The sequence below is a fragment of the Lytechinus variegatus genome, chromosome 2 (assembly GCF_018143015.1).
Source record: "Lytechinus variegatus isolate NC3 chromosome 2, Lvar_3.0, whole genome shotgun sequence".
Lineage (NCBI taxonomy): Eukaryota > Metazoa > Echinodermata > Echinoidea > Temnopleuroida > Toxopneustidae > Lytechinus > Lytechinus variegatus.
Window position 1 is genome coordinate 70,115,112 of NC_054741.1, and position 22,602 is coordinate 70,137,713.

General features: G+C 34.6%; 2 protein-coding genes across 2 annotated transcripts; one reads left to right on the forward strand and one right to left on the reverse strand.

Annotated features, from left to right (window-relative positions):
* Positions 1–3,820: 3,820 nt before the first annotated feature.
* LOC121408847 (arylsulfatase A-like) lies at positions 3,821–14,272 on the reverse strand. Its single transcript, XM_041600517.1, has 6 exons — positions 13,945–14,272; positions 12,018–12,272; positions 8,236–8,604; positions 7,328–7,580; positions 5,906–6,175; positions 3,821–4,493 (listed from the first exon to the last, which is right to left on the reverse strand). Exons 1-6 carry the CDS (start codon positions 14,190–14,192, stop codon positions 4,236–4,238), a joined length of 1,653 nt encoding a protein of 550 aa, XP_041456451.1. The 5' UTR covers positions 14,193–14,272; the 3' UTR covers positions 3,821–4,235.
* Positions 14,273–14,321: 49 nt separating this feature from the next.
* Positions 14,322–16,124, forward strand: LOC121408848. The gene has a single exon (XM_041600519.1). It carries the CDS (start codon positions 14,426–14,428, stop codon positions 15,584–15,586), a length of 1,161 nt encoding a protein of 386 aa, XP_041456453.1. The 5' UTR covers positions 14,322–14,425; the 3' UTR covers positions 15,587–16,124.
* The last annotated feature ends 6,478 nt before the right edge of the window (positions 16,125–22,602 follow it).

Below are 22,602 nucleotides of genomic sequence, written 5' to 3' on the forward strand. Positions count from 1 at the left end.
TTGGGGGCGGTATCAAGAGCCATTAGGAAGGGAGTGTGAGAAGAAATAATACACAAAAAAAACCACTAAGTTTTTGCTAAAAGGCACCAGAGACCTGGGGAGCGTTTCATGAAAGGACTTAAACGTTTTATCCGACAAGTCCTGTTTTATCTGACAATTTCTATAGTAACAGTGCTTCTCAACCAATCAGAAAGAAAGTTGTCAGATCTGACAACTTATCAGACGAAAATATTGATGAAACGCCCCCAGCTCATAATTTACCTCAGATGATTTGGATAACAAAGGACAATTACACTGCTTTAACCCTATCTAGGCCGGGGTATTTTGGGAGTTCATATGGCCGGGGGGGGGGGGGCCTCCCAGGCCCCCCCTAAGATCTCGGCCGTCGACCGCGCGATCGCGCCGAAAATTGGTATGCTGGTTGCCTGGGACATAATCTCCAAGATTGTATAGTATTTTTTTTCGTGCGAGTCGCTATTAAGTGATTATGCTAATTTATGCGTAATTAGTATGCGAAATCATACTTTTTCCTCTAACTCCCTAAATAAAGCTCCAAATGTACTAATTTTTGGTATGGAAACTCTTTGTGGTGTTCTTAGCAAGTGTACATGAAAAAAATTGCGATATCAAATCATTTTCTTATGTATTTTATTGTTTTTTGCAATTTCTTATGTATTTCTTTGTTTTTTGACCTTTTGTTTTTCATTGTTTTTTCAATGAAATTTGTTGGGGACTCTTCTGTGATCATAAAAAGCATAAAATAAATACATTTAGAGCAGCAAAACTAAAAATAATCATACATTTATGAATTTTGGTTGAAAACACAATTTGCATTGACTTTGTACACGAAATCACGTTTTTGAGCAATTTTCGGTCTGACATGCACTTACATAATGTTGCGTAATTTCGGAACCACGTACCTGGAGGACGCAAAGTTGGTCTCAAAAGTTGCGCAAGACTAAAAAGTCAGCGAGTGGCGCGGTCAAAAAATTTCGCACGGCGAAAATATTGCGCGATTTGTTGAGGGGGGGGGGGCCTCCGAGGCCCCCCCCCCGGCCTTGATAGGGTTAATGCAACTTGAACGAATGATTATTTTATGTTTTTTCAATATTCGTCACAACCAACAGATTACTTGATCTTTCAAGAACATCATTGGATGTCATGTTATGTACTGTTGAGAATTCTTTCCCTTTTCAAAATCGGAAATCCTTTGATATTTGATATTTTAGAGTAAACAATTTCCTCTTCGTCTTTGCTCCCCTTCTTCACTTTTCCTCCTCCTCCTCCTTCTTCTCCTCTACCTTCTTCTTTGATTTATTCTGACTACTCATTCATCAGCTTTCTTCCTCTTTTCTTCATCTTCATTTCTTGATTTATTTTTTTACATTTCATTTTTTCCCCTTCTCTTCGTCTTCTCCTCCTCCTTCTATTCCAGTTAACTTCTAAACAAAGATACTTAAAAAAAGCAATAGAAAAGCAAGACTGCCATTCAGTTTTGTTAGTGACACACAACTCGTGAAACACAGAGATCAAAGATACATCCAATGACAAGAATGTTCTGAAATGTAATAAAAATAAATATCTTTATTTTCCTCTCACCATTGATAAATCATAATGTAATTACATCATACAAACTAACATAGTTAAACAATTCATACCTATTGAGATTCTTTATCAGGGGTGACACTGTGGTATTGGTCCAAACCGACTGATTAATTTTTCAAAATATAAAATATGTTATTACATAATAACCAAGCCATAAGTTCTCTTTTCTCCCATGTTTAGCTTTATCTTTTTTTGGAGGGGGGGGTCGGATGCTGCGGCCCCATGCTTCCTATTGTGCCACCCCTGAAATGCTTCTGCATCTCCCTAATACCTCGGTCACATTTGCTCTATGGCGGCCGTACGGCGAGTCTAAAACAGCCGTTTTATTCATTTTTATGCAAACCACCTATATTCAGCTGGTACAAAAAAAATGTTAAAATGGCTGTTTTCAACTCGCTGTACGGCCGCCGTAGAACAAATGTGACCAAGGTATAAAGAAAGACCAATGGCTTTCCTCAGCATAATTAGCTGCTCAGTCTCGGTAATCGTATTTTAAATGGCAAGCAAAAATACTGTTATAAGCTACAGAAATAAGCTACTTCGTAGTTCCATTCTGCACATGATCAGAAGGTCATTGGTACTTAAGTGACAAAGTGATTTAACATTTCATGAGATAAGCACCAGTGATGTCTTGATTATTTATACATTCTTTTGAATTGTGGTTTTCATTTACATCCGCAAAAAACCACAATACATCCACGAACAACTGGTATTTCAGTTTGCCAAGTACATGGTGCAACATGCTATGATATGCATTCAATTTAGGAATGCAACAGATACCTTCATAAAGTGTTCACTGGTGTGCTATTCCAGTCACCTGGTCTATTCAAATTCTTCATCCTGCTATGTATTAAGGCAAGCTTACGTAATATCTTGCTTTGAAATCTGCCTATCATAATGAGAGAAATGAAAGGTCATTTGACCAAAATTGTCCATGAAGTAACTATGAACTGGTCTATTGCAATCATCAGATTTGAAATAATTAGAAGAATTAGATGGTCTGTTGAGTGGCACTGCCGCATGCCATGTTTTGTAGTACTACATGAAGGAAAGGTGCAACTATGGAGAGCAGAATGACTCTTTCTCATATAGGTATTGTGTAGCACTGAGCTGGATGGCAATTGGCCGTTTCATTGGGCGTGCCTGAAATGGGACCACAGGTAATGTTTTCTATATTTCTAATGAATTCTGTTGATTGCAATACATGTTATCTGAGCTATTGACTTACATCCTATGTATACAATAACATGTTATACACATCACATGTGTTAGAACTACAAACATTTGATGAGAGATTAATTTCAAGTGACCAAGTGTACTTAACAAATGACAATGATCATAGAGAATATATACTGAAGGACATTCTTTGAATGCAACAAACCCTGAAACTGACTGATAAAACTAAAGTCAAGAAATGAGATAAACATAAAACAGGAGAAATCACTTCAGCAAATAGAGGGTTGGACATATCAACTTTACAGAAATGTACCCCCCCAAAAAAAAGTAAATAAATAGATTAATTAATTAATAATGAAAATGGATGAATCCTTAAAAAAAATCAACAATATTCAATTCACTATTTTAGCTAATATACATTGGAAAAAAACTGAGAAATACAAGAATCGTTTCATTTGTTCAGTTAGTATTATGTCAGTCTGATCTGATCTAAAGGAGAATGAAACATTTGGAACAAGATAGCTTGTGTGAAAACAGAAAAATCAAAGAAACAGATCAACGAAAGTTTGAGAAAAATCGGACAAATAATGAGAAAGTTATGAGCATTTGAATATTGCAATCACTAATGCTATGGAGATCCTCACATTGGCAACGAGACAAATATGTGTGATGTCACTTGTGAACAACTCTCCCCATTACTTTAGTATTATATTTCACTTAAATTGCCTCTATCATCACATCTATCCATAGATCATGTGTTCTTTCTATAGGATTGCTTGTAATACAGATTTTTAAAGAATAAATCATGGATAAAGAGTTTGTACCACCATAAGTAAAAGCAAAAAGAGACATTTTGAGGGTATTTTATAGTCCATCAAAGGGAAAGTTGTTCACATATGTGACATCACACATCCTTGTCGCATTGCCAACAGGAGGATCTCCATAGCATAAGTGATTGCAATATTCAAATGCTCATAACTTTCTCATTATTTGTCCGATTTTTCTCAAACTTTCTTTGTTGTTTTTCTTTGATTTTTATGTTTCGACACAAGCCTAATTGTTCCAAAGGTTTCCTTCCCCTTTAATATTTCATTTTTTGTTTTTACACCTTTAAGCTACGAGAATTTGATTAACAAACTTTATAAAATCAAATAAAAAGCTGAAACAAAGCAGCTATATTTTTTTTTTACCCTAGTAGCTCAAATGCCAAGTCAAGAAATTGGGAAAGAAACTGAAGTACAGAGACACTCCTGAATTTCCTAAGCATAACTTAGATACATTAAACATAGAAGGTTGTAAAGTATAATTTTTTTTGCCATTGCACTTCCTTTTCTCAAAATAATTCATTTCTAAATGAATTCAAATTGGGCTGCTGAAAGTATAAGCTAGAACTTTTCCTGGAAAAAACGTCTTTCATATTGTTCAAGTGTTAAAAAAATCATCCTCTACCACTGTTACCGATGACCATTTAGATGTTCTTGTTCCTGGACCTGTACAATTGGCCTTGACCTCCAGCCCTCACCTAACATCTCTTTACTCCAATGTAAATGACTATCGTGGTCACTAGCTACTCGGTCACTGTCCGAATGACACTGACAGCATTCTGGGAAGGGTGTGCATCCGGGGTCGCAGCAGGGTTCTAAGTTCTTGTTGTCCGGTTTGCGTACCTCTGATTTGGGCCAGAACATGGTAGCTTCAAATTTTGCCTTGACCTGCCATTGAAAAAAAAGACAGATAAGTAAAAGATGATTGTTCTTGATATTTACTCGATATTTTTGAGATAAGATTGGAAATAACAGTACAAAAAATCTTGAACTTTCTATTCTTCTCTTTTAAATGGTCAAATGATTGACTTTCCACTTCGCCTACTAAGTTCTCTTCATTTCATCTCTTATGCTGAGAGGTGTTACACAAATAATAAAGTGTGACTACAAATTGCAATTATATTCCCAGTTGCATATAGTATGTAATGCATCATCTCATTGGTGAGATAATGCACAAAGAACACACTCTAATGTTTATCCATCAATGATATTACTCGTTGAACAAGATGAGCGTTGGTACCTAAGCATGAATTCAAGACATACATAAATCTTTTTGAAACACCACCCAGGTCTATCTGCAGTATATAATGAACTGTATATTATATCTAGAAGAACTTTGCAAAGCTAATATAGAAATTATTTAAATGAGCTAAATAACTACAAAGCCTAAAAAAATGATTATTAGAACTTTAGAACATCTGGGAGGTGGAGAATTCACTATAATGAGAGATATCTATTTCCTGTGATATCTGGGCTCAATATTTCTCAGCTTCTCCCAGCCTCTTTTGCATAATTTAAATTCAAACTCACTGGCCCGAATTCACAAATGTGGTTTTGAAAACCCACGGTTGAGTCCATGGTTTATGCACATTTCCTGTATAAATTCTGCTTATTTCACCGAGCATATTAAAAAACGTCCAATGCTGATGCTCGCTCTTGTCACAGTCTGACAGATTGATGCCTGTTGCTTTGGTTATCCACGCTATTTTATTCATGATTCCACCGTTTTAAATTAACGAGTCTATTCTTAAAACAGTGGACTCATGAATAAAATAGCGTATCTAACCATGGTAACAAGCGTCAATTTGGTGCACTGTGACAAAAGCGCGCATCAGCATTGGAATTTTTTATACACACACTCGATACGTGCTAAATTAAGCGTGATTTATACAGGAAATCATAGATTCAACCGTGGGTTTTCAAAACCACCTTTGTAAATTCAGGCCATTGGTTCACTTGAATGGTATTAGGCTGGGATACATGTCATGATAGAAATATTCACAAGGACATGCACTCAATAAATCCATTGAAAATACTGACATTTCAGTCACCTGACCAAACCTTTGATTACATCATTCAGTTCTATTTTTGAACATGTAGATTGCATATAGCTCTGACATGGAAAGATATTGTGCCTTAGAGCAATTCGCACTACATGTATTTGGTAATACCTAGATCTTAGTGAAAAAACCCTGAACTTTTAGACAAACTGGAATCGCGACATGTGGGTGAGACTAACTATTCATTAGACCAAGTGGGTTGAGTTGTTATTCATTATCAAGGCACCAAACCTACTTTACCTGTTCAATCTCAGCAATCACTTCTGGATAGTAAGTACTGTTCCTGAGATCATAAAGCTCTGACGCATCCTGGTGAAGATCATATAGAAGTGGAGGATTATGGGAAGTCCGATTGGCCGTGGGTCGACAATCCTTGTCATGGTTGAAGGAACCGCTGGTACCGGCACCCTGGGTGTAATAATGTGCTTTGTACTGGTGCCATCTCACTGCATAGATGCCAATCTTGGGGTTGGCGTTTTCAGGGTAGTAGATGTAGTCTTCTCTCAAACTCTGGTGATGAAAATCATCAACATGAAAGAGAAACGATGATAATATTTTTGAGTCATTATTTTATGTGTAGATACATTTTTATTATTTACATGTTAAGTTTTTTCATGATCTTGGTTTGGATTTCATGTAAATGTGTTTGGGCCAAGGTGCATATGGTAAAATTCATGATTATAAAACTGCGATCAAAACTTCAGTTTAATGCCTTTTGAGACATGGCAAGACAAAAATCACTAACTTTTTATAAACAAAATTTGACTCACCACATCTGAACAAGGTATCATAAAGAATACATGTAGATACAAAATTGCAATACTTCATTTACAACTAGAACTCCAACTTCCGATTCTATTACAAACTGCCAGTGTTGCTGCTTCTACTACTACTTCTACTACTACTACTACTTCTACTACTACTACTACTACTACTACTACTACTACTACTACTACTACTACTACTACTACTACTACTACTACTACTACTACTACTACTACTACTACTACTACTACTACTACTACTACTACTACTACTACTACTACTACTACTACTACTACTACTACTACTACTACTACTACTACTACTACTACTACTACTACTACTACTACTACTACTACTACTACTACTACTACTACTACTACTACTACTACTACTACTACTACTACTACTACTACTACTACTACTACTACTACTGCTATAATAATAACAATTGTACATTTATATTGCGCAGTTTCTAAATGTATATACTCAACTACGCATCACAATGTTATTCTTCTTATTACCCCAGTTATAGCCGTGCTGCCTACAGCCGCTCTGGCATTCGAGAAATATCTTCCTACTGGGTACCCATTCAACTCACCTGTGTGAGTGCCGCACAATTTCTTGCTGAAGGAAAACACGTCGTGGCAGGGAATCGAACCCACGTCCCTCAGATTGAAATACAAGTGTAATAACCACTAGACCACTACTAATACCACTACTGCTACTACTACATGTACAATACTACTTCTTCTAATACTACAACTACTGCTACTGCAACTACAATTAATATTTCTGCTAGTGTTATTACAACTGCTACTAATTACTTCTCTCATGTTTTGGTTCTTTATCAGGTACATGTTGGGAAATTTGAGTCCAAACAGATGGTGTGTAACTCACCTTCTTTCCTTCAAACAGTATTGGGCTCATGTCTACTCCATCTAACAGCACCTCGGGTAGTGTAGCTCCCGTTATATTCGCAATCGTTGGTAGGAGGTCAATCTGAGAAGCCAGTTCGATCGTGCGACCTGGATTAATGCGACCGGGCCAGCGTGCGATACCCGGTACACGAACACCGCCCTCATAGGTGGTACCTTTGCCACACTTCAGAAGCCCTGCATTTCCACCTCTTACTTCTCGAGTAAGGCTTGGGCTGTATTTAAGAGAAAAAAAATGATTTAAAAGACATTTCAACAAAGTAATATTACAAAGTCCTATGGTCCGTACTGTCAAGGATTTGTCTTTGTTTAGGGAAGAAAAATTTATGAGCAAATTCTCTGTAAATTATAATCATCAATATACCATTCAAATCAATTTCTGAATAATTATTCACAAAATGTGGTCTAGCAATCATAGTCAATTAAAAGTGCCAATTTGTACGACCGAATAGCCTCCATTCCCTGAGCATAATTTGAGTGATGTGGAGTTGAGTCATACATTTATACTGCTAAATAGTATCCTAATTTCAAGTTTTGGTAAGAACAAAAAAGAAAATTTATTATTCAAGGTTCTTGCTTAATGTTTGTCCATGAATACATGTAGATGAAGGCATAACTAAAAAGGATTATGAAGCTTTTACTATATCACGCTGGATAATAATAAGCAAAAAAAAAAATCTGAATTCACTAGAAAATCATAAAAATATTAAAAGGCTGTGCAAAAATATTTTAATTGTCAAGTTGGATGATATATGACCCCATGAACTTAAACCAGTCTTATTTCTGAATGAAACATTACCCCCAACCGAATACCGGTATATATTCAATTCCTAAGTACAATTCCTGGTGCCAATATTTAGTTTTTCCTACCCATTATCAGAAGTGAAGAATATAAACGTGTTGTCTGCTATTCCACTGCTATCTAGCTGATTCAACACCTCACCAACACTCCAATCTAACTCTGCCAGTGAGTCGCCGAACGTGCCCCTGATCGTTGTATTGCGGAACTGCTCTCCTGCAAACTGTGGGTGGTGCGTATGGTGGTAGGCGTAATAGAGGAAAAATGGCTGGTCCGCCGCTGCGTTGTCAGAGATGTATTTCTTTGCAAGGTTCGTGTAGCGTGCCTCGATGGTGGCGAGATTCGCGGGTTGTTCAACGATGACTGTGTCGTTGAAGATAGGGCATGGGCTTTCATTGGTGCGACAGTCATCAAAACAAGGGTCTTCGGGATAGAAGCAGCTGAAAAAAGAAAAATTAAAACCAAAATCAAATAATTTTCATGATATTCATTATATTAAACAGTGCTAGCAAATCTTATATAAAAACCAACAAACTAAAACACACATGACAAAAAATGCTTGTTTTTTGTATGCTTAATCAAAATCTCATTAGAATAGAAGTAGATATGTCTGTCTGATTGTGTCTATAAATATGCGTTACGATTTCATGCCTAGATCTACAATAATCAAATTGAAATTGGCTGCAACAGTTTTAAGATGGGGTAAATCCAACTTTCGAGCATTAAAGGCCAAGTACATCTCGAGATATCCTTTTAAATTCTGGGGCCTATTTCATAAAACTTGTTATAACAAATTTGCAATACATGTACTACTAAAATCATTCAACTTGATAGGCTAATAGTAAACTGGTTATTGAAATAATGCATCTGTTAACAAGTCTTCATAAAATGGACTACAGACTAATAGACATGATTATAAGAAAAATGAACAGGAAATATCAAGTCTATGATGTCTGAAGCTTTGGTAAAGGTCAGTAAAGTGAATTAGACCAGATTATCACCTAACATTCAAATATTACCATTTTAACCCTAAATCTCCCGGGGTATTTTGATTCTTGTCATTCCGAGGGGGGGGCCATTATGGCCCCCCCTTAAGATCTCGGCCGCCGATCGCGCGAGCGACGCAAAAATTTGCACGCTGGTAGTGTGCGATGTAATCTACAAGGCTGTATGGTAAAATTTTCCAAAATAATGAGATTTTATTTTATATGAATTAATTATGCTAATTCATGAGTAAATCATACTTTTTGCTCTAATTCACTAAATAAAGCTCCTAGAATGCTAATTTTTGGTAAAAATTTTCTTTTTAGCATTCTTAACAATCGTAATTCAAAAAAACTTTGGTTTGGAAATAAATTTCTTATGTATTTTATTGTTTTATGAATTTCTTATGTATTTCTCTGTTTTTTAACTTTTTGTTTTTTATTGTTTTTTCAATGGAAATTGTTCCAGACATAATTCTGATCATAAACAAGGCAAAATTAATTAAGTTTAATCAGTAAAAGTAGAAATAATGATACATTTATGAATTTTGGCTAAATATGCAATTTGCATTGGATTTGTACATGAAATCACATTTATGAGCAATTTTGGGTCTGACATGCACTTGCATAATGTTGCGTAATGTCGTAACCGCGTACCCGGGCGTCACAACTTTGGTCTCAAAATTTGCGCGAGACTTGAATGTAAAATGTCAGTGAGCTGCGAGGAGAAAAAATTTCGCGCAACAGATATATCGCGAAAATTGGCAGGTTGCCCCCCCCCCGGGTGAATTAGGGTTAAGTGTAGAAGTCACTGAATTAGCTTCCAGGCTATAGAATTTAATATTTAAATTAGACATTTTTTCATCTGTAAGATTTTGAATTTGGCATCTATGATCTCGTCCTCAATCGGCATATTTTTATGTTCTATTAAAATAGCCCTTCGAGGGTACTTTACAGATTTAATAATTGCATATTAGCAACTGACAAAGATTATGTCCTGAAATATTAGGCCAATTCCTTTAATGCTTGAAAAAAAGTTAATATATAAACAAAGACATAAACATGCAGATATTTGATTTTATTGGGCACCCAATTGAATTAAATATTAATGTAAAAGTCTTAAAATCTATCTAGTAAAACACATTTTTAGTTTAAATCCTCCCCATCATAACCATTTTAGGGTAGATGCCTTAATATCTAATAATGAATGGGAATAGTGACATGTACTAAGGAAAGCTTGAAAATAACTAAAACTAAAGCCGAAATGTAATCCGCAGTAGATGTTGAAACAGTGCACTTCAAAGGCCATTTTGTATCAGGTAGGGTCTTCTCTTAAAGGGGTACTCCAGACTGAAAATAATATATTTGATGGATTAAGAAAAATCATACAAACAAAACACCGAAAATCCCATGAAAATCGGACAAAGAACATCAATGTTATGACATTTAAACAAGATTTGCATGACATGTATTTCAGTGAAACAGTTCTATGCATGTGTCCATGAATATTCAATGAACAAATTGATGTCATATCCCTACTTGTTCTTTTGTATGTAATTTTATGAAAATATGTTTATTCAAATTTTTCTTTTTTGAATTATAAAAATTGGATTGACAACTGAATGATTGCATTAGATATTCATTTCTGCAACTTATTTCAATATAAGGGAGATATATTCACAAATAAAATTATGAAATAATTATGACTACATATAAGAAAAGCGAAATTGGGGACATGACATCATCAGTTCACCTAATGAATAAATGAATACATGTACTCATGAAGACGTGCATACAACTGTTTTCACAAAATATTGTTTAACATTAATATCTAATAGCTTTGTTATCTGTTATCAGATTTTGATAAAATTATCTGCATTTAGCTCAATGAATTTTACTCTGTTTAATTAGATATACTTATTTTCAGTCTGGTCTTTAATGTCTCTTAGAGGGAAATTCAGAATACTGTTTTTATCAAAACATTTTAACCATTTATCCCCTTTTGCATTCATGGCAACCAGTAGTTATGATGTTCAACAGCAATCAATACTAAACATCCCAAATTAAAGCAATCATGGTTGCTTTCATGTAATGGGGTCCTAGTCCCTTAATTTATATTATTTGATTGGCTGATAAATTCAACATTTATCATTATAAATTCAACATCTATCATTTTTATACATGTAGGATTTGTAAACCAGGGATGAGGACACACTTACAAAAAGCTTGTCCTTAACAGAAATTATGTATCAGTCATAATTCCCATAGTGCAAGATGATCTACAACCATTCAAATCAAGGTATTCTGGGAAATTCCCATGTTCCTAGAATGTATTGGATTAGTACACAATTTATATAACTTGATCACTTTAGGTGAGTTTTTTTGGTACGAGTACCAAATAATTGCTGATAGCTTGAAAATTTGAAATGCATTTTTCTCTTTTCATCTGAAACTGTTTTATGTCGGGTTTGTGTGGTATCTGTACTGTCCTTCTTTTCAATTTCAATATAGATTTTATCTGGTTTATTGTTGATGCAAATCTTTCATTTCCCCCACTACGTAGCCTAATCAACATGCCATCTCAATTTTGTATTTTGCTTTTCCTCAAATCTTTAATATGTTAATATTTTATGCCATGTACATATGCAATTGTAAGCATTACCTTGTGTGTTGATACATGTAATTTTGAGTTATGTTTTATTAAGAATTTTAAATAAAATGAACTGAAAATACGGATAAATTTATTTTTTTTATTTGCATCAATTCAAGCTACAGATCATGGAGGCCTACCCATCTATAGTCAAACCGCTTATCTAAGACATGGTTTAATGTCATTTTACCGCTTCCTGAAAATGGACCAATATACTTACACTAAGCATGGGCAAAAATCTTGAGAGTATGGAATGCCATAATAGTGATCAAATCCTTGAGAAGTAGGAAGATATTCACCATCCTTCCCAACACCTAGATGCCACTTGCCGATGATACTCGTCTGGTATCCAAGGGGGCGGAGTATCTCTGCTATTGTTGTCTCATTGTGAGGGAGCCCTCCAGAAGATGCAGGGTCAAACACTCCTGGATAGACTCCTGTACGAACATGGTATCTTCCCGTCAAAATGGCAGCCCTAAAGAAATTTCAAATAAACATGATTTACATTGAATTACCAGCTGATCTTCCATCAGGGATATTGTGTGAGTAATGTAGATCTAGAGTGCAGATGCAACCTTTCACACACACTCACAATCATTTTTTTTTTGCTTGCTGAATCAAATTTATCAAAATGTTTTGTTGCTGAACTATATGTTATATCAAGTATCATATAACTTTAATGGTATAAGCCAACAATTTTGAGAACAAAGGCAAGCCAATGAATTATAGGCCCGAAATTATCAAACCTATATATTTTTACCAGTATATGAAAAAAATCTTTCTACATAAGAATGAGGAAACCTTGCACATGTTTGATATAGTCTCCTTGGTAATGAATTAGTTAATGCACCCAGTGTTCAGAGTTTTGAGAATGGACTGGATAAGTATTGGAGATTTGAACCTAAGAAATTCAAGTTTGACGCTGACCCACCAGGTCATGATCCAGCCAACCTAAAGAGGAGACAGAATTTGGATCTGAATACAGAGGCTCTGAATTAAGCCTTTGTTCAGAAGCATCTACATGTATAAATAAGTATCCAAGTAAAAAAAATGAATGACAAGTTCATGCCCAAAGTTCATTTGATATCCCATCATGCCCATCTAATTTTGACACTAATGCAGTTTTGCACTGGCCGACTTCGAGCAAATTTCCCTACCAGAAATTGTTTGTAAATGTCATCGCAAGTCTTTCGTTCATATTTCGAGGTCAATAAACAATAATGCCTACCACTTTTCCAAATATCTCGATTGGAAACGGCTGTATTTTGGCCTCGATCCCAACATTATCGTTCAAATCCCCAGTCAGACATTGCTTCGCTTGGTTTCTATGGACTGAAGTTATCGACCAAATCATGAAAACAAACTGCCACATGCAAATCTTTCTGTTGCTCACTTCTTACTTTTTTTTCAAAATTACGGCGAAGCGATGTCTGACTGGGGATTTGAACAATGACATCGAGATTAAGGCCGAAATACAGCCATTCCCAATTGCAATATTTGAAAAAGGGGTAGGCATATTGTTTATTGACCTCAAATTTGAAATGTGACTGAGACTTGCAATGACATTTTGTGGACAATTAATTTCTCCCTGGAGACCAAAAGCTTCGGGCTCTGTGAAATTGGTTGTTCCGCTGAACTCTGTTGGCTCCACTTACCAAATACAGCCCTAGACCTAAGTTCTAACTCAATCTGTACAGGACTCAATGGCCCTATGTTTATGCATTAAGTTTGATAAACCATGGAACTTGATGGAAGTGAGACTGAGAGTAGCACGTCAGCCCAAGTAAGTCATTGTTTTTTCCCATATTCTTTATAAGTTTATTTTTTCCCATTTTGGTGCCATATTAAGGCAAAAACGGAATAATTCTTTATTTTGTCCAGTTCTTTTTATATATTTTTATGAAATAAAGACAAAAATTGATGAGCCCTGTCAGGAGGATTTTGCATTTCTAACCCCCTAAAAATGGCAGCTGCACGATCGCAAGCTGACAGTGTCTGTGTACGAGGAGAAATAAAAAAAAATGAATGTTAAAAACTCATCGAAACAGACGGCTGACAGTTGTCTACCCCCTCCCTGTTAGTGTTATGGAATAATGGAAGATCTCAGGAAATGTGTTAACTTAAGAGCCAAGGCGCAGAGATGATACCTCGATGGACTGCATACGGGAGCTGAGGAATAAAACTGAGTGAAGCGGAGACCTTCGGCTGCAAGACGGTTGAGGTTGGGCGTTGAGCTTGTCGGGTGTCCGTAAGCCTGCAGATCACCAAAACCCAAGTCATCGGCGTAGAGAAGAACAATGTTTGGCTTAGACTGTGCAGCATATGAATTTGATATCCATATCATTAACACCGCAACAATTCGACAGCAGTTTAAAGAAATATCTTGCAAATTCATGGTGGTTAACTTGTTCAAAATGTTTTTCTTGTTCGTGTTGATGTCAGCTCAGCTCAGGCATGTCAGGTGATCTGTCTGGCAAGCACGTGATCTCGCGAAAGGTCGATCGATCAAAGGAAGGTCATCGCGCGAGCCTTCGACTTCGAGTCGATGCTAAATAAGTCGAAACGCGCGCAGTAAGCCGAAATAATGATCAATTATTTGGAAACGGCTGATAGAGAAATTATTGGAAAATGGCAGCTTTCTTCAGAAGATCTTGTTTTTGTAGGTACGAAGTCCCACGTAAAAACAAGTTCTTGATAAAACGTTATGGCACTGACAATCAAGTAAAGCTGAAGAAGGCGTTTGGATTGGTGAGTTGTTTGCAGCTACCAACGGCTTCCTGTGATCGCGATCAGCCGGAACTCAAGGGGGCAAGTATACCTGATACTCCGATAGCAGAAGCTTCTTCATGTTTGGACAATATACACCAATCTTCTACATTGTCTGACTTTAAATATCAAGTATTTATGTCCAAGGTATCAGCAGGGCCGGGGACAGATCATGGGACTTTACAGAAAACTACCTCAACTTTTGGAGAAATTATTAAAAGAATTAGAATGAGATTGAGCCATTACCAATCGAAGCTAAGTAAAAAAGAGTTGAGACAGAGTGATGGTGTTCAATTGTTTTCATGTATGAGAACAGCATTCAGTTCATCACAAGTTCTACTTCACCCTAATTATTTTTCAAGTCTATCTTTTAAGCAAAGAGAAAGTGTTGGCATTTTGAAGGAACCGCTAGTGAGGCATTATGCAACTGGACCAAGATCCCGTCATAAAGAGAAGTCTTATTATGAAGTTCTCAACACCACACCAAGTGCGACTCAAGCCCAGGTCAAGGAGGCCTACTTCAAGCTTTCTAAGATCTATCATCCAGACAAAAATGCAGGTAGCAAGGAAGCCCAACGAAAGTTTGCGTTGATCAACGAAGCCTACAGCGTTCTCGGGAACCTCACACTACGTAAGCGCTATGACCGTGGCACCCTCAACCAGCGGGATGTTCATGGAGAGGTGAAACCAGAAGAGAAGGTTGCCGAAGAAATCCATCGCAATCCTACATACACCGGGTCTGGTATCCCTTTCAGCATGGAGGCAAAACGCCAAGCCAAGAACATGGATGATTTCTTCAGCAAGCACTACAAGGATGCTCGGGACAAGGAACAGAGGGACAGAGCTGAGAGACAGCAGCGCATTGAGGAATATATGGAGCTCCAGAAGAGGGCCAAGATCTCTCCATTCATTCTTGCAGTTTTCATGATTGCAGCAATTGTAATGGCTGTAAAGAGTGTCGAATGGAATGATGCATTAAATGCTAATGAAAAAAAATCACAAGCTCAAAAAGATAGAAGATAACTAGAAAATTTATCTATGTACCAGTAAAATAAATATCACATGATATACATTGATTTTAAACTATTATTTTAAGCATTGTATACAATGTACATTTTTGTAGACCTTAATTTTAAGAACATATCCAGGTTCCTCCTTTCTTCAACCAACACCTACAATTACATGTAGGGTGTGTCAAAATATTCACTTTTTACTAGATTATTTTTAGAATCTCAATATTTTTACCTGTACATGTACACCTGTATATCATTTTTATTTGGATTTTAGTTTTATTTTAATCAAATCTATCGATATTGAATTTTATTTTTTTCATCATTGAAACAAGCAATTTGTTGTGAAAGTGCAAATTTAGTTGTGAAGATACTGAAATATGATACAGTGTATGGGGCTCATAAGACAAAGTTTAACAACTGATTATTTTCATGTTATTAGATGGAGAAATAAATTATGGTAATTCATGTATCAAATTTCAATACTCTTAATGAAACGCATAAACGAAAGACAAAATAAGCAAGATTTACTTTAGAGGAAATAAATTTGACCAATATTGTAATAGGTGTGATAGTGTAATATCTAGGGTACACATACAATACAGTATTATCTTTCATCAACTCTGTACAGATGTACAGTGTACCTATTATTTTGAGGGAATTCATCTTTTATTTATATATGTAATGTGCTTGTTGCCTTATATATATATTCCCCATATTATCATATTTTATTGTATTGTTTTTCCCAAAATTTAATCATGCTTTGCTGCTCTTATACCTTTGATAATGATTGTATTGATGAACTTATGGGAACTACATCTTGTTCTAGAAGATTGTGTACAAGAGATATTTTAAATACCCACTGCATCATTAATGTGTCTGCAGCTGATTTTCTTTGTTCTTTTGATGATTGTATCCTACATTGCTATTATTGAAGTTAATTGATGCATCTACAATTCTACAAGTATATCATGTATACTGTAGATTAATAAAAAGCCAACAAACAATGGGCTACTGGTAATTTTAATCATAAGAAGCCACATCCAATCAGTTGGATTACATGTTTCATATTAAAGGGATTGTCCAGGCTGGAAATATTCATATCACAATAGAGTAAAATGCTGAAAATTTGATCAAAATCGCATTACAAATAACAAAGTTATTGAATTTCAAAGATTTGCATTATTCAGGTGAAACAGTTCTAGGCATGTCTTTAAAAATATTCATTAGGTGGGCTGATGATGACATATTTCCACTTGTTCTTTTGTATTTTATTATATAAAATATTTTCCACCAAGAACTAAAGCAATTAAATTGACAACTGATTAAGTGCATTGATTTACTGCCACAACTTATTTCATCATAATGGAGACACATCATTTACACATGTATGAAAAAATGAAAAAATTTATTTCATGTAATAACATTAAAAAAAACAGGAAAGTAGGGATGTGATATCATCAGCCCATCTAATGAATATTGATGATGATGTGCATACAACTGTTTTCACAAAATATTGATAAACTTTAAAATAACAAATAACTTTTTTATTTGTTATCTGATTATGATGATTTTTTAAAGCATTTTGCTCTGTGAATTTTACTCTATTTATCAAGATATACATGTGTAAATGTTTTCAGCCCGGACCATCCCTTTAAAGTGTTGGGTTGGTTAAATACATGTACACCAAGTTTCAAAGCAATATACATGTACATGTACTTTACTGTACTTTAAGCCAAGCATGCCATTTTAATCTGTTGTTTGAAGAACTTTGTTGAATTTATCTGCTACAAACAATCAAATTATGGAAGAATAAGATGAAATAATTAATTTTGAATAAGTTTATTGACAAAAATTAAGTAAATATAAGAATTTTTTAAAGTTGAAAATGCCAATTGCTGCATTTTCTTTAGAAATATGATATTGGTCCATAGCTGGTAAAATGTTCAAAGCAGTTACAATTTCACATGTTCATGAACTTTTACATGAACGTCTACTAGATACAATTTGGCCAAGTCGATACTCCCATTTCTCAACTTTGTTGCCCCAATTGATTAAACAGAGATTTGCAAAGTTGACTCATCAGGTTCTTTTACATGTACATGTACACTGACTACAGGGTACTGTGCTAAAATAGTGATGGCATGGAATGGGTATATGTTCAAATTTCTGTAGAAGATTCATTACTACATGTACTATGGTACACTCAACTGCCAAACAAGTATTTGAAGTTGATTTTTTTCACAGTATGTGTGTGGATGAATAAATTATTATCTATTTTAAGATGGATTTTAAAATCACAATGATGTATGTTGAACTTGTGATTTCTTTTTGTCATCAAGAAGAGTGATTTTGAACATGGTTGTTTATCCCTCTCAGCTTTAACACAATACAATAGACTTGAAGAGGTGCCCAATCTCTATAAATAATTTACATTGCTTTCTCTTACTCTTCTGCCTCATTCATCTCTCCCCTGTACCTTCTCCCTCCCCCTACCTTTTCTCTCTCTCCCTCCCTTCTCTCTCTTTCACCCCTCATCCTTTATCATAAAAACTCTACATACTAGACCTACTGGTTGCTACATTACTTTTCACTGGAAATCAACAGATTTACAAAATTCCATACATCAATAATTTCAATATTACAAGAATCATGATAATGATATTGTATTTATTACATTTGTTATGAATATACATTTACATGTACATGAAATTTGATTTTTAAAGCAATAAAGTTACACACTCAATGTACATGTATATTCATGTACAATATTGACACACACACTATACTGCCAAATATCTGGATATTGGGGTTCTGTAAACATTTGCAATGAAGCCAAAAATGACAATGACTATAACAAATTAAGATACATGGGTAGCTGTTTTACATGAATATTTTGACTAAAGGTCAAGTCTACCCTATAAAAATGTTGATTTGAATTGATACATGTAGATAAAAATCAAACATAACGCTGAAAATTTCATCAAAATCAGATGTAAAATAAAGTTTTGACATTTTAAAGTTTCGCTTATTTTTCACAAAAATAATTATATGCACAACTCAATAACATGCAAATGAGTCGATTATGTCCCGCACTCACTATTTCTTTTGTTTTTTATTGTTTGAAATATAGAATATTTCGATTTTAACAGATTTGACAATAAGGACCAACTTGACTGAACCATAAAATGTTAAGGCGCTGGTAATTCCACGTATTCAGGGAGGAATGAAACTTTGTTTCAAGGGCAATGAAGAGAAAATGGGAATAAATCACATTTCATATAATGAAATACAAAAGAAATAGTGAGTGAGTGATGTCATCAGTCCCCTCATTTGCATACCGAACAGGATGTGCATATTACTGTATTGAGAAATTACCGGTAAGTGAAACTAAACAATGTCATAACTTTTAAGTTACAACCAATTTTGATGAAATTTTCAGTGTTTTACTCATTGGATTTTTCTGTTTTTATTCAAATCAACTCTTTTTTGGGGTGGACTTGTCCTTTAAAACTAACTCTAACACATTTATCATTCAGAAATGTAGATGCACTGGGTCTTGAACATTTATGTTCCTAGGATAGGTCATTACATTCCACAAAAATGTACATGTAAATATTAACATTCCATCAATGCCATTTATACATGAGTGATCAAATGAATGCATTGATACACAACATGAGATAGAGTAAAGATGAAAAAATATCCTGACAACAATTTGTTCATTTGCTCATTATACTCTTAATCTATGTGATTGGAGGTACAGGCGAATGAAAAAAATTCATAAGAATCACAGGAAATGATCTAAAATTAAATATCTTGTGTAAATGTATGTAAAACAAAGGTAAAGAGTCTTTCAGACTGGTATTCGGTAATTACTGATCCAATACACGCATGCATCAGGAAATGACACCAGCAGTGAGTTATAAGCATGCCAGATGGGCAAATACTAATTTTAAAAAGGCCAGACAAATTACAAGGATGATTGAAATATGAAAAATATTGATGTAGATGTACATGTACTTGAAATCTTGCTTCAGTAGTTACCTAGATCTTTAATAATCAAATATAGTATTTTCACATTACTAGCTTTGAATATGTTTGCACATTAAACATTTTTCTTTGGAAAACCTATGCTTGAATGATGCATGTTAATTCATCCAATGTTTACTTTATAATTTGCTGATTGATTAAAGATGAAATTACTAATAAAAGATGGATTTTCAAAATGTATGTATACCTCCTATAAATCAAGAACATAATCATTACACACCCAACTTCTAAAATTTTGAAATAATGACCTCTATGACCATTGGCGTTTGAAACTGCAACCCCAAAGCCGATCATTCTTTCTTAAACGGATTGGAAATGTTATATTACAGCACTAATACAAAAAAAATGAGCCAAGTTAGAAATTCATCCCTCAAACATTTCTTTATTTACTACAAAAAGATATATTTTCAGGTATATAATGACCTCTATGACCTTTAACTTGACCTCGTGACCCCAGAACTTGTTCAGATCATTGTAACTACTGTATAACTAAGACTAAATTTGAAGTTGATCTAATGTTTCTTTAGTTATCACATGAATATTGAAAAAAACAGGATAGCTGAAAAAAAAAGATGTTTGAAGAGACCAATCTAGCATTAAACAAGTGGGATTAGACCAAGTGGTAATTTCAAAAGACTTACAATATTTCTTTAAATGAAAGAAAAACACATGCTAAGATTCAGGTGTACACTGCCATATCAGTGCATGAAACCATTCTGTGATAGCCAAACCAGTTTGCATCCCTCCAACATTTTTAGAATAAAAGCACCCAAAATTTTTAATCACTCTAAACAAATAATATATCAATCAAAATGCTGGTTAATATACAAATAAATTTCTTCAAGAGAACACTACAAGAGCATTAAATCAAATGTGAAAATAAATTAATCACTCTAAAGATTTCATTCAAAATCAGAATGAAGTACAAGTAAAAACAATTTAATATTACAACATATTTTTTTTTGAGACATCAAACAGTACTGCAAATCATACGTAGGAAATAATACTGCCAAAACATGCAATGAATAACAGCTGCCAAAAGGTAAGAGCCAAATTAAAGTAAATTCATTGCCAAAAGCATGATTCAAAATGTTACAAAGGGAGTGATAGTTAATCCTTTTTGCTATCAACTTGAAATCAATGTGTCATTGGCCTGGTTCATAACATTTAGAACCAGGCCAATAATACATTGATTTCAATAGGGCCAATTATGTATTTATGAGGTCCTATCTTCGGGCCCATGGACCCAATCCCAAAAATTTGGATTGTAGGGGATTTTCATCATGCTCAACCAAAATATGGTATAAAAAATGACAGAATTGAAAAAATAAATTGTGACATCACTTCGGTACTCTACAATGGCCCAATAAGGTGAAGTTATTTTCAGACTTGGAAGAAAAAAAAATCAATCATCCCAACCCGGCATGTAAGTTTTAGTGCTTCCTGTGCTATTCCACAGAGAATCATCCATTGCTAGTCAAAGGAGAGGGGCATATTGCATGACCCCCCCACCCACATAACAATCTAAGCTCTTAACTTTCATGCTTGAATAGGACTGACTGGCACAACAGACTCAATTGCAGCATGTGAATAATGATGCCATATTTATATCATGACTGCATGTGTTATATTCAGAAACACCTACAGAGACCATTGCAATGTCTACTTGAAAGGCTTTCACATTATCAATGAGAATATCCAAAATTGTGACATTATTTTTATTGGTAATAAAGGGAACATATGGTTATCTTTTTCATCAATATGAATATAACAATATATTCAAGTAAAGGAAATATGGACTCAAACAGACACCTAGTCTATAGATCCTGAATAAATAGATTAGTACAAAATGACGGGAAAAAAATAAAAGGCCCTTAATCCTACAACACTCAATGGCAAGATCACTCAGAAATAATAATTCAATCAATAACATTCAAAACATAAAAATTCAATCAAGAATATGAATCCTTTAATGAAGCAATAGTAATGACACAGAATTATGTAGTGTAATTTACAACTGAATCTGACAAAATAATATTGATTTGATGAATTTCATGCAGTGAGACGGCACACACCATCATTTAGCTTATTAACCAAAATATGAATATACATTTAAACCGGTACATAACAGAAAACTCAATGTCATGGTCTTTCAAAATCTGAAAGCTGATGGTTATTTATCAAAATCTTAACATTCCCATATTAAATAAGTTATACAAACAAGTATTTTTCATACAACCTGGATCCACAGTGTCATCTTCATTTGGAGCTTGTCAACACTGTTCTTGGTCACAACTATCAAACAAACATTTTTGATTTTTTCTGGAAATATCATTCATTTGTCTATGTACTGTGATATTTTCTGATAGTATCATTTACTTGTCTATGTACTGTAAAACTAGGTTGTACCAAATAAACACATGCTGTTTCATGACTGATTTTTAAATAAATTTTTTATTGTAAATTATTTTTGGACATCACCATTTGACTTTCAATGTAATCTACACTGTATAAGTTCACTCTAAAGCATGCAATTGCACTGACACGCAAACTTGATTCATATCAAAGAACACGGTGATTTGATGACTCCTTCCACAAAAATACTATTGACATTTAATCTTTCAATTGTCACCTTTGTTCATAATGGGCTACTGGTCATCAGAGCACTTCAATAAACTAAAATTCTAATCCCCTTTTGGTAGTGAATATTCTTCTTTTGGTAAATGGTATTAGGATCATAATGAGTTATACATCATTCAGAATCAATCACATACTAAAAGATAATTGCTGGTGATTGTTTGGTAGTTTTGTGGTGCTTGATCACAAAATATCCATCAATACTTCTACAGATCAGCGTCCCCATGCATTGAACTTACTAATATTTGGTACATTTGTCATCAGTAGTATTAATACCACGGAAAAAAATAACTGTTGACATAGAGGAGTACTCGGGGGGCCAAAGAAAGTATAAAAAGA